Source organism: Spea bombifrons, chromosome 3 (genome assembly GCF_027358695.1).
Source record: "Spea bombifrons isolate aSpeBom1 chromosome 3, aSpeBom1.2.pri, whole genome shotgun sequence".
Classification (NCBI taxonomy): domain Eukaryota; kingdom Metazoa; phylum Chordata; class Amphibia; order Anura; family Pelobatidae; genus Spea; species Spea bombifrons.
Genome location: NC_071089.1, coordinates 111969910 through 111982948, shown reverse-complemented (window position 1 = coordinate 111982948; position 13039 = coordinate 111969910). Strand labels below are relative to the sequence as shown.

General features: G+C 37.3%; 1 protein-coding gene across 1 annotated transcript; it reads right to left on the bottom strand.

The window, feature by feature from the left end:
• Window positions 1-5462: 5462 nt before the first annotated feature.
• GDF7 (growth differentiation factor 7) lies at window positions 5463-11443 on the bottom strand. The gene is made up of 2 exons (XM_053461066.1): window positions 11092-11443; window positions 5463-7091 (listed from the first exon to the last, which is right to left on the bottom strand). The coding sequence occupies exons 1-2, from the start codon at window positions 11441-11443 to the stop codon at window positions 6184-6186; spliced, it is 1260 nt and encodes a 419-aa protein (XP_053317041.1). The 3' UTR covers window positions 5463-6183.
• Between the last annotated feature and the right edge of the window lie 1596 nt (window positions 11444-13039).

The following is a 13039-nucleotide window of genomic DNA, read 5'->3' as shown; positions in this document are numbered from 1 at the left end:
TAATGCAATTTTAAACTTTAAAAATCATTTTGCGGAATGGTATTGACTTTTTAGAATCTATAATACCAACAGTCAACCCTCTCCTTTCTCCCCAAAAACAACTCCTGTCCAAGGAGAACATCAAGGGTAGCCACAACATACGACCTTTTCTTTTTGTAAAGGAGAAAGGTTTCATTGACTTAATATATCATTAGACTGCTTGCCAGAAGTTGAAATATACACTTAGAATGGTGTGCGGGTTCACGACAGTCATCCTGATGACCAGAGAACTTCACATACTACACCTTCCATTCGTTTTGGGCCAGGCGGAGGAACAGAGCTGATGCTTAAAGGTCCACAAGATGCAAAGCATGAAGCCTGACCATGATGTTGGGTTTTTAAGGGATGTAAGACGTCTCCTAGACTTCATAGCATCCAAGATACAAACAAGGGTTATTGTATAAGGCGAATATCTTGCGTTACAATTCATTAGAACCGCATCGACCAACAGTCATTCCTTCAATGGTCAACTGTCTTCACACTTGGACGATTCTCCTGCAGTCCGGTTTCCTTTAGTTTTTACATATTCCATTGCAACATGTCATAGCGGTGCTATTTAAGAAAACTTGACTTGTAAATCCTTCTGCTTTTTTTTTTTTTTTTTTTAACCAAATACCTCCTTATTATTATTATCAGATGTTTCAACTTTAAGGCTAATCAGAATTTTATGGACCAGTTTATGACTTCCTCTTAGAAGCTAGTTAGTCGTACCAGGCAGCTTACCAGGACCTCAAGCGATATCTCCAAACAATACACCCAGTTCTTACAAAAAACAAAAAAATGTTTTTTTGTTTTACATTTTAATTAATTGTGTTTAATTTAATTATGATAAAGGCCTTTAAGCAATAAAATATACTGCAATATATTGTCTGCTCTGTCTCTCGGTCTTTATTTGTTGGCACCTCGTTCTCTTGGGTTTTTGGGGAACATCCTGGTCTTGTTATTACAAACGCTTGTTTGTCAAACGCACTGCCGCTGTCCTTAAGCGCGTTCCTTCCCTCTCCGGAGATCGCTGTGTCACAGTTTATGGTAATTAGAATGCGTATCTGGTATTGTTGCTTGAAGCTAAAAGTTGTGTTCTCTATATTCATAGAGAGCATTTCCGTAAGAACACGCAACCGTCCTGTAACACATGTTGATAGGACAATGAATGAATACTGAATAAATACGAAGCAGACATGTCGGTGTAATTGATTGCACGGAACAATCCAGATATTATGAATAGACATTTTGAATATCAATGTAAATTGAAATGTAGCAGTAGAGCAATGGAAAGGACTCTGAAGTCATGACGCAATAGCTCTGTTTTTTTTGCTCTGTTTTTTTGGCCTGATCTACTAGACAAACAACCTGACTCTTTATCATAATGCCCGTGGTAAGAAAATAGAATAGCTCAGTCTTAATCGCCCAGCCGCACATTCTGACTATTAAATGTTTATGGAGGAGCGGACCTCATTAGCATCGCCATAAAGAGTCAGCTTGGTGCTCGAAAGTGTGACCCAAAATATCACATATGCATGGATTGGTGTTTTTAAAAGGCACTGTGGTCCATGTGCCATGAAACATAGGAATTGTATTCTAAATGGGTAAATTCTTACCTAATATTCCATTTTTATACCATATAGGCAGGGCTAAATCTACCTTCTTGTGGTCAGTAGATACAATCCCACTATCCCCCCCAATGCCTGATAATCCAAATTTCCCCCAAAGCTTGTGATGTTCTGAAAGCCAGCACAGGATCTAATTATTATTGGAACAAGGAACATGTGAACAGCAAGGATTTCAGAACACTGGAAAAGTATTACTTTTGATGTCACAGGACCCGGTCTGATCGCCACTGAGTGGGGGAGCTACAGGCCACAAGGAACGTACAGGAGGGAAGTGGAGTATGCAGTAGTTACTGTGTGTGTATATATGTGTATGCGTGCATGTGTATGCGTACATGTGTGTGTCTATATGTGTGTATATATATATATATATATATATAAAATATATTTGTATATGTGTGTTTATGCATATGTGTGCGTATATGTATATAACTGTGTGTGTGAATATGTATGTGCTGTGGGGCAGAACAGAAGTTACAAATAGGATGAAAAATATAAAAAAGCAGACAGGATAGAAGAAAAAAGAGAAAGACAACAGAAAAAAGTGAGGAAAGGATGTGAGGTGGAAAAAGGGATAGGAGAAAAGAATTGAACAAAAGGATAAATGACTACAAGAGGCAGGCCAGCTTCCAGGGATTTGGGATAGTGCGCAGGTAACTATTTTTTGGGTGGTTATTCTACATATCACAATGTGCCTTTATAATGTGGAAATTGCAATTATTCCCATAACCCTTAATGTAACAATCCAAAGCCTCAGCCAAGGCATGGACACATCCTGCCAATCCATGTGTTCACTCCATCAGGCGGCTGAATGTGTTGGGAGTAGTAGTCCACAGTCTTTGAAGTACAAGACATGGCCCTGTCTTTGCATAGATGGATAATCAATCAAATGAAAATGGTGTAATACGTCTTAAAAATAGATTGCTTGCAGAATTGGATGTTGTGACCACATAAAGAAATTGACTAAATGGGGTAGGCAGAAAATATTTAATAAAAGTATCTGTACAAAAATATTAAAAATCATGAGTTAAAAGCGTGTACAGGAAAGTATAATTGACAAATATATTCCACTATGCAGAATACAAAGAACATATAGAATGAAGTTTACATTTTAATTTACATTTCAATATTTACAATCCATTTAAAACCCAATTACATACAATGCATTTACACCGTCACTAATGTATACATTTCAAAACCCAGGCCTGGTATCTTTAAATGTAAAACAGTAATAAGAATAAACACCAAACAATGGAAATAGATTGTAGCAGTGTTTACAAAAATATATTATTCCATCAGAGCTGTATTGTGGTTTTTATCATAACAATTTCCCATTTCTATCAAATGCTTTAAAAAAAAAAAAAAAAAAAAAAGATAAATAAATAAAAATAATATGTCTGATAAATAGTGATGCAGGATTTTATAATATCTCTCCCATTGGTCACAAACATATATAAGAAGCTTGGATACATCATTATATGTGATCTTCTGTTACGATAAAGAATGGATGGACAGCTGTCTGGCACTCAAGGGGTTAAAATGTGTCCCTTACATTTTAAATGAGTTTTTCCTATTTCTAAAAAAAACATGAGAAAAATAGCTCTAAATTATTGCTTAATTAATTTGCAAATTAATAAAATTGATGGTAATTGCTACAGAAATTAACCCGTCCAATGCCAGAGTTCATTGTATGTGTGTGGAATACTTAATTTCTGGAAATCAATTAATTAAGGGATTAGTAATTTATTAGTTTGGGCATTTATTTGCCAATACCAATTATCCCACCCTATCACTGTGACAGTCATGTTAATATAGAGGGGACATACACATTTCTGAAGCACTTACTCATTTGGAAAATGGAATCTGTAAATATGAATTAACCCTTTGAAAGCCAACTCTAGGGTATCCCTAAAAGGTATGTTGAATTGTGGACATTGAATTCTTACAGACAATTTCACTACAGAAGAGCGGAGAAAATGGAATGTTATCTATTGCAACGTTCCTACCAGACAGTTGGGCATTCCTCAAAATTCCATAGAAATTAGAAATATCTTGCTGAGGCTAAATTCAACAATTAAAGGACCCTGCATTTTGGAGATTTAATTCATGTTACAAAACTATTTTATTATTATTATTGTAGGGGTAAAATTTGAATATTAAATTTGATAAGTTAAAGGCACTGTATACTCATTTTGCCAAAAACTAGCTGAAATAAAATTATGTTCTCAATAATGTCACAGTGATACCAGACACAGACTGCATTCACACTTTCAAAGAAATGATTTTCTAAATAAAGCATAGCAAACCATTACACGACAAGCCATTCCTAGCTGCCTCTCCCAGGGCTCATTTCACTTACTTCTAGCTGCTGGGTAGAAGCTTCTACCCTCTCACTGAGGGAGACACATATTTGGCACTGTACCCAGGGCTGGGGTCATTGGCTTCTATAAAGTCTTAAAATGCACATTTTTCTGAAATTACTGCAAAGAAATGGCAGTGGAGGAGGTAAATAACCCAGCAGCCCTTTTTTGTGTTACTAATCTAATAATGGAGTTTGGTGTACCTGGCAGACTGACAGGGGGGGTCAGCAGCTGAGTACAAAGATCATTTAAGGCCTCCTGGTGCTTCATGGGTTAAATGACACCAAAAAGTGCAGCAAAGGACTGATAGGTAAGATGAGCTGCTCTGTAATTTGCAATGAGCCCCTGTAACATTAACCCCTTCACTGCAAAGGCAGTTTTATCTTGTATCATTGAACGTAGTGTATAGGTACACATTATACAGATGTGTAATTGTGTTAAGAGTTAAATAATAATTATATTTTATTCAACCTATTCATTTATTAAAATAATAGGAATTCAATTGAATTGGCTGAGTTTAGCAGATTACTAAGGCACTTGGCATTAACTACCAGTGTTTCTTGTTAATGCATGTGAAAGATCATACACAGAATCCTTAAGAAGAGGTAAAAGAAGACAATTAAAATTTTAATTATAATCTGAGATTGTTATAAAATAAACCTTCCATTGATGAGGACGTGACTAAGCAGCGAGCTGGTTATGCCTGGGGAATATTATAAATTCATGACTTTTAAGATGTAGAACTAGGGGTTCAAATACATATCATTTAATTTATCACAACACCCTGGCATTTTATGAGTTAAATGAAATTGCCATTGTTTTGTAAAGTGATTTTAACATATAATGCAAATGTAGTGAGTTAATGGTCCCAGAGGTTCCAAATATCTGTTTATCTGCAGAACTAGCAATCCTGTCCTACGTTTCATTTTATCAGCAGTTTCCATGATGATTCCTCCAAATGTAGAATCCCACACTATGCTCCATATATGTCATTAAACACCAGTGAGGTCATTACCGCTGGGCTGGTGACGTCACAGGCTGGCATTGCCTACAGCCTTCAGGTCACTGGGCTAATATTATGAACAAATAATGAATGGGAAGGCAGAGAAACATTGGAAAACATTATAAAATGCCACATGTCCATTTATCTTTGCTCTACAGTTTTCCAAAATATTAACAATGTTTCCTTTCTAGCAGTCATGAATTCATTTTATTTAAAATGTGGCTTTCCCTGCCAACTTAAAATTGCACCTACCATTCAAAAATAGAAATCAAGCCCATATATTGTATCTTTACCTTCAGGCATCTGCTGCTTGGATCTAATATAAGAAATCTGAGTTCTTATAGAGCATAAATTAACCCTCTCGATATCAGAGGCTAGTGGGACTGAAAAGGTTAAGTGTATATTAAAAGAATGAAAAAAATAGAATTTGTTTAGTGTGGATAAGTAATAATATATTTAAAATGTAGCCGACATTCAGTCCCCATATCCTATTAATAAAACCATTCGAACCAACTTTTTTTTTTTGTAATTTGCTGTTTCACCCAATTTATGCTAAAATCCGAGATTTCCCATCAAACGCATAATCCATCATACATTATTCATAGAAAATGAATAATTTTTGCACTAATCCCCTAAATTAAAAATATTGTATTTTGCACCTAAACTAAAACAAAACTTTTAAAATAATGACACATGGGAGAAACAGAAAAATAATATAATTAAAAAAAAATATTTTATATAATATAATAACAGTCCTGGCTGAGTTAAACCGATGGATGGATAGATCACTCCAGCATTGAAATGGTTACATGGACCAAATAGTGCCTTTGGGATTGAGGTCAGCATTCAGCCTGACCCTGTTCCCCAGTAAGTTGTATAATTTCTATAATAATTCTGTTTGCTGGCTGTTACATATGTATTGTTGATACTTGGGATAATATTAAGGCATTATGTATTTGTACTTGTAGAAACCTTGTAGATGGAGAACACCCCCACTCCATCTAACCCTCACCCACTCTGTAATTGTTAGTGGGTCACCTATCGGTGGCTTTCTTAAAACCTGTGCCAGGGAAGAGTGGTAGGTTGGTCCCACATCTCTAGTACTGGGTAAATGGGTGAAATAGATTACATACACAGAGCTGATTGTATAGGTCACACATATTGTCATCTACTGCTACCTGCATCCACAGTTTTCCACCACCATGTCCTCATACTGTTTATACACCACGTTGTTACCAGAGTCTATGTATAAAATGCTGATAGGACTGAGTTTGGAAGGAACGCAGCAGCTTGGTGGGGTGGACTCAGGGTCCATGGAGTTCATTAAGGTTTGGATGATGGCATGATTGGTGGGTTCCAAGTGGGATCTCAAAGGGAAATCACAAACCCCTTCGCAGTGATAAGCCTCATAATCCAGTGGTGCTATGATCCAGTCATCCCAGCCTAACTCCTTAAAATTAACATGTAAGGGCTTCTTGCTGCATCTAGTCTTGGACCTCTTACCATGCCCTTTTCCATTGTGTGTCCTGGTGGGTAGAGTTGACCTTTTTCTTCTTCTTTTGGTCATGGACATCTCACCAGAATCAGGTGGCTCCAGTAATTTAGGGTTACCCATTGATTTTACTTTGTCCCTGATCTCTTTAAAGAGGTTCTCCTTCCTCTTAGAATTGGAGTAGACCACCAACAAAGCCTTTTCATTAGCCGGTTGCCCCTGTCTGTTAAATCCCCATTGCGCTGGTGGTAAATATGTCTCCTTGAGATCAGAATACATCTTCAGCATTAAACACAAGGGTTGTTTTCTGTAGCCCATGGCCTTCCAGACTTTGAAGACTTCCCACTTGGGTTCTGTATAGTCTAGAAGATCTACCGATCTAGAATCTAGAAGCCTCGGTTCTTTCCAACGGGTAGGGCAGGTGTAGATATGAAAATGCATTAGGTTCTCAGCTTCAGACAAAACTTGACTTATGTTTTGGGGAAGTTTAGGCAAGATCCGAATTTCTGCATCCACAATTTCATCCATTTCAGGCAAACTACTGGTATCAAACAGGTATTTCTGCTCTGGAGAATTTACAAGAATTTCATCTGGAACAGATAGAACAGACAACATTAATATGATTAGTTATTGATTTCTATACCGCCATCATATTCTGTAGAGCTGTACTATGGGATTTCATACATGAGAAGATAACACATATGTGTTTGTGTGTCAGTAGCGCTAACATCTACATTTGGCTACTGATTACATTTGTGTGTGTATATACCGGTATATATATATATATATATATATATATATAAATGATTATATTTAATCATTTATATAAATATATATATATATATATATATATATATATATATATATACACATTATAGCTATAATAGTCACTCTTTCTACAGCAGCGATCCAAAGAAGATCATAGCATGTAATGAAATATTAATTTTGTGATGTAATAAATTATGACATAGATGAAGCTTCTTCCTAATAATGTAACATCTAATAAACCCCAGCCCTGTGATTAGTAATTAGTCCAATAGTAATAAAAAACCCCAGTGATTTTCAGATTCTTTAACCATATACTAACCACCCATCAAAGGGTTAAGGTGCAAATATGATGGTTGTGGGAGTATGTCCAGACTTTTTAACATTTGTAAAATAGATTTTCGGTGTCTTATTCCTAAAATATACATTGCAAACTTTAAGGATTTTTAAAGGTTGAATAAATATGTTCAGGGGAGGAATAACTCAGAATGCTTTTGATAATGGATCTCAGCACTAATATATATTACTCAGTCTTCTCTTGGGTTCAAAAAGAAAGGGAAAGAATCCAGAATAGCAGATAAGGAAACTCTTTGAATTGGTCATCTGGTTTCATTTTCAGTTAAAAGTCGAAAAGATTTGGGATCTCTCACTCCATTAACTCCGCTACGACCAAGGAGGTGTGCAACGAATTTTACACGGCCATGAAACGGTTAATAAGGACCCTTCTCCTCAATTAATATACTCTCCTTTAAATAATTTATGTGTCCGAAATTCTGGCAAATTCTACGGAGCGCTAAAATAAAAGATATTAAAGTTAATCAATTAATGTTGTTATTATTATTATTTGTATTGAATTTTCACAATAAATTCTATATATATCATTTAATCATGACTAGCAGTCTTCATAGAATTATATGTCATATATACCATATATAAATTATTACATTATTTCGATTTTTTAAAGATAAATTTGTTCCGTTTTTTTGTACGATTTTGGTTATTAATTGAGATGTGATCACAAAGAAATATAATTAGTTACAAGACAAAAAATAATAATAGAATATAGAGTAGAAACAAAGTAACATAATTTTACATCAGATAAAAAGATTTGCTTTTTTTAGGAAATACAAGAAATATATTCACGAATATACAAATTTCACTAAAATTAACTGAGTGCATTTTTGAATGAGAAAAAAAATTACAATATAGTTGACTCCTGGCTATTGCCTTTATACGGAATATTTAAATTATTATCAGTGCCCAAACACTCAATATAATGCAGATATTAAAAAAAAATCTATAAATAATTTATACTACAAAATAGAACATCCAAATAAATTAAATCCCTGGAAAGTAGATAATTGTAACTTTGTATTTAAGAAAGTAAAAAAACAAAACAGTGTATTATTTTTTAATATGTTAACATGCTTTGTATTTCATATTTCATAGTAGGAAATCGGGTGGGAATTCAACCCTTTGTTCTAATCACATTACTGTTCATTGTATAAGGTGATGGTTATTTTACAAATAGCAAACCGTGAATACTACAGTGAATATATTTAATCAATTAACACGAAATTCTTTTCTTTTAAAGCTGAGCCGCCTAACATTAGAATACTTCTGTAGTTTTATGGGTAAATTATTGCATGGATTAGTTTAACATTTTATTTTATCTGTTACATTATATTTTTTTTGCTAAAAACCAGATATCGAACTGATATATATATATATATATATATATATATATATATATATATATATATATATATATATATATATATATATATATATATATATATATTGCTACGACATGCCCCTAGATTCCTTTTTAAATGCATTTCTTAAAGCAATTGGAATCCCTACGATATATAAAACCAATTTTACTTCCAATAATCAATAATCGAATGCATGGAAAATATTAGGTTTTGTATGCAGGACAAAAAAACAATTGTTTGGTGGTTATGGTTTGCATGGTACACTGGATGGGGTTAGTGGGAGTGGTGGTCAAGTAATGTAGCTGTAGTACCTAAGAAATCCTACACCAGCTCCAAACCATTTCTTGTGCCAAAAGAGAACTGTCAAGGTGACAGTTATTCCTGGCATAGCATGATATAGGCACAGAGAGGTCCTAGCATGACGTACCACTGGGCACAGAGGTCCTATCATGTCTTGCCACTGGGCACAGAGAGGTCCTAGCATGGCATACCACTAGGCACAGAGAGGTCCTAGCATGGTCTGCCACTGGGCACAGAGAGGTCCTAGTATGGTCTGCCACTGGGCACAGAGAGGTCCTAGCATGGACTACCACTGGGCACAGAGAGGCTCTAACATGGCATGTCACTGGGCATAAAAAGGTCCTAGCATGCACGCCTATGGGCACTGGGAGGTCATCATTCGGAAGGCAGTGGGTAAAATCCTCCCAGGTCTTACGGAGAAGGTTGTCTGCAGGGGGTGGAGGAGCATGCTGGTGGGAATTGTGTGAGCTCTTCTACTCTCCATGGCTACAAAATGAGGTTTAGCAGGCATCCTACCAAAAAACTCAAATATTGCAATATAAAACCAACAGGAGGCGCCTCGGGTCAGGCTAATCCCAGCCTACAAGAATGAAAGATGGGTGTCTGGACCGAGCCATGCACTTGTCCAAGACTTCTGCAGGCTGATTAACCAATGTTCCCACCACCATAGACATCCCCTGCAAATTTATCGGTTTAATTCTTCCACCCCCCCAAAAAAATGTCACTCTAAACCACACACACACTGTACTCCCCTGAATTCACACTTCATTCATCCAAAATCCACTGCAGTAACCAGGAACCCTCTTAATACAATCAAACCATTTATAATCCCAAACTGGACTTTAGTAAATCCAGCTGCAATCAGATTTCATTCCCAGTGTAGATTCCCAGTAAGGTGACTTTCCCCATTAAGGGATGACTGCATAGACTCACTTAGGGGTTTGGAGACCCTACAAATTACATGGGGATAAACAGTAGCACCCCTTTCTTAATACAAAAATTGGTTACATCTGAAGAAGGGACCTCTAAGGTCTTCAATGTTTATGAACTCTAGGAAGATGTCACAAACGTCCTCAGACTATTCTCTATTTATATATAAGTTCAGTTGCTCCTTCTATATTTTAGGACATCCTGGAGGTCCTCCTCATACCCTCTGATTTCTATACCCCTGATATTTCCTAGCAATATTTGCAGAACTCACAGGTACTGTCTTCTGGGCTAGTTATTTTACATATAGAGCCAACTGAAACTTGCAGGTGTATCTAGAAGTGTCCAGATCCATCCTCTACACATCTATTATCACATCTATTACATCTATTATCACAGTGATAGTCAGGGGCATTAGATACAAAGTGTCTTTCTACATGAAAAGGATGTTCCTGGAAAAAAATGAAGTTCACTTTAATCACCCAGTGACTCTACTCCCAGTACCCCTTAACCCTTATTTGTGACCCTGTCTGAGACCTAGATGGGGAATTCCAGTGATCCCCAAACCCCATGCTATAGATACCTGCTGATAATGCACACCTCCGTATCACATTATATACAGCACAATGGCAGTAAAGACATGTTATTCTAACTGTTTATGGAGAATAAAGCAAAATAAAATGACAAACTGTTTTAATTCGGAACTCCAGCTCATATAAAAAGGGTCCCTCTTGGTGCTTACTCAATAAACTGGCTTAGGGTTACCAGAGTAGTACTCCACAATAGATGGAACGCCAAGGGATGGAGTTTGTTTCTCCAATTGAGTTTACTCTATGGTGTCACTCACCCTACATGTCCACCTGCCCATTAGAGTCACACTTACCGTCTATTCCTTGGTCTACAAAGCTGGTGACTGTGTTAGCCCTTGACTTGTCCCGAGTTAAATTTGACTCCAGTCCTCTTTGCTCAGTGCGGGACAGACGTTTGTAAAGAGACAACATGTACTCATGGGGTACCACTGTACCCTTCCAGTTGGGCTCCTTCCTGGACTTTAAGTGGCTGTGAGAGTCCCTGTGTAAAGTGGCAAGTGCCTGGCCAGTTAGCAATGCCCTCCTGGATGCCCCCATGAGCCTGTGTGAGGAGGGTAGCACAGCAGCAGCCTGTGGGTTCTGCCCAGCCCAGAGCCAGGCACTCCACAGCCCCAGACACAGAGCCGCAGCCTTCCTTAGATCCATTTTATCAGTGCACTCTGTTAGGGAATGAGAGACTTGGAGGGGGTTTCATGGCTTTGGGAACTCCCCCTGTTGCTTTTTCTAAGACTGTGCTAATAACCTGTAAGAATTGGGAAAGAGGATGTGTTGTGGCGACCTCTAGTGGACAACCCCACTAACTTCAACAGATGTGTACCTGCATCTGGCCACAGGAACAATGGGAGCTGATAAAGTCTGGAGGCAAACCAGGCATGGAATGTCTGCTGGTGACTCAACGCATTGGCTTGTTTCTTTATAGAATCTGGTGACAAAACTCAAGATCCTTATCCTTCCATTGATTGCTCATGCTTTAATTTCACTTTAATCAGAAGTCCTTGATCCCTGCTGCTGTGAGGCTGCTTGAGAGCTAAACTTTGCAATTAAGTCCTGGTTAGTGGTGGAGGTCCAGGCCATCAGGATTGCTCTCTGCCGCTACTAGCCTATTAAAGTACCAAAGTATCTGAAAGGACTATGTACAAAGAAATCTAAGAGTAACGGTGGAGAATTGCCCACAATAAAAATAGGGCAACCAATAAGGGCGCTGGTTGCCATGGTGATTGGACTTGTTCTACAACGAATCATTCTTTTCCCCTAATATTTCTCTTTGTTGGGGGCTTAGGTGTAAATGACACATATGGGGCATCCATTGCTTAATACACATCAATAATAAACTCCAAGTACACTTGGCCTTTGACTTGCCACATCTCAGCATTGGTGGGCTACTGAATAAAGCATCTGGCCATCCAAAATGATGGTCGGAAGGCATGTATGGGTTGGACAGATGTCCATAACAGCTGTTATGGAACTACTACTACTTTAATACCAGAATTCTAAAAAAAAACCTGAATGTGCCTATAGCTGGGTGAACACAACGTTTATTTCCACAACAGCTAGAGGGCTACTGATGGCTACTACTGGTCTAAAGTTACCAAGACTTTCATATCTACAAAATATGGCAAACTCCAGTTATAGACACCTAATCTTTTCTTGTGTAAACACTCACCCCTTCTGTATTCTATTAGATGTTAGAAGATATGTGGTAACAATAATGATCATAGTTACATAAAGTATGTAGGAAGTAACGAGGCATGTGGAGTAACGAGCTTGTTTCCTACAGGGGACCCTTATGCCCAAAATAAGAATGATAATAAAAGTGTGAGCCGTCAGGTACAATTGCAAAAGATGAATGACGATGAGTAATCTGATTTAGGAGAAAAGCTTGAGGTTTCGGAAGGTGCGAACCAGGAAAAAATATTTCCCTGAGCGTTACATCCATTATTAAAAGCGGCTCAAGCCACTCTACTGTCATATTATTATTATTTATTGTTTTATATAGCACCATAATATTCCGTAGCGCTGTACAATGGGTAAACAGGACATAACAAGTAGTATGTAACATAATAATTTGATTTACAGAGACAACAGGTGAGGAGGGCCCGGGTCAAACCAGCTTACAATCTAGACGGTCATATGATAATATGCATATAAATTACATCACACACACTGGTCCACCAGCCATGCATTGCCCAAGTGTGCCCCGTGGCCAGTCTGAGCCTGTTCTGGAAGGATGCAAGTAATTGA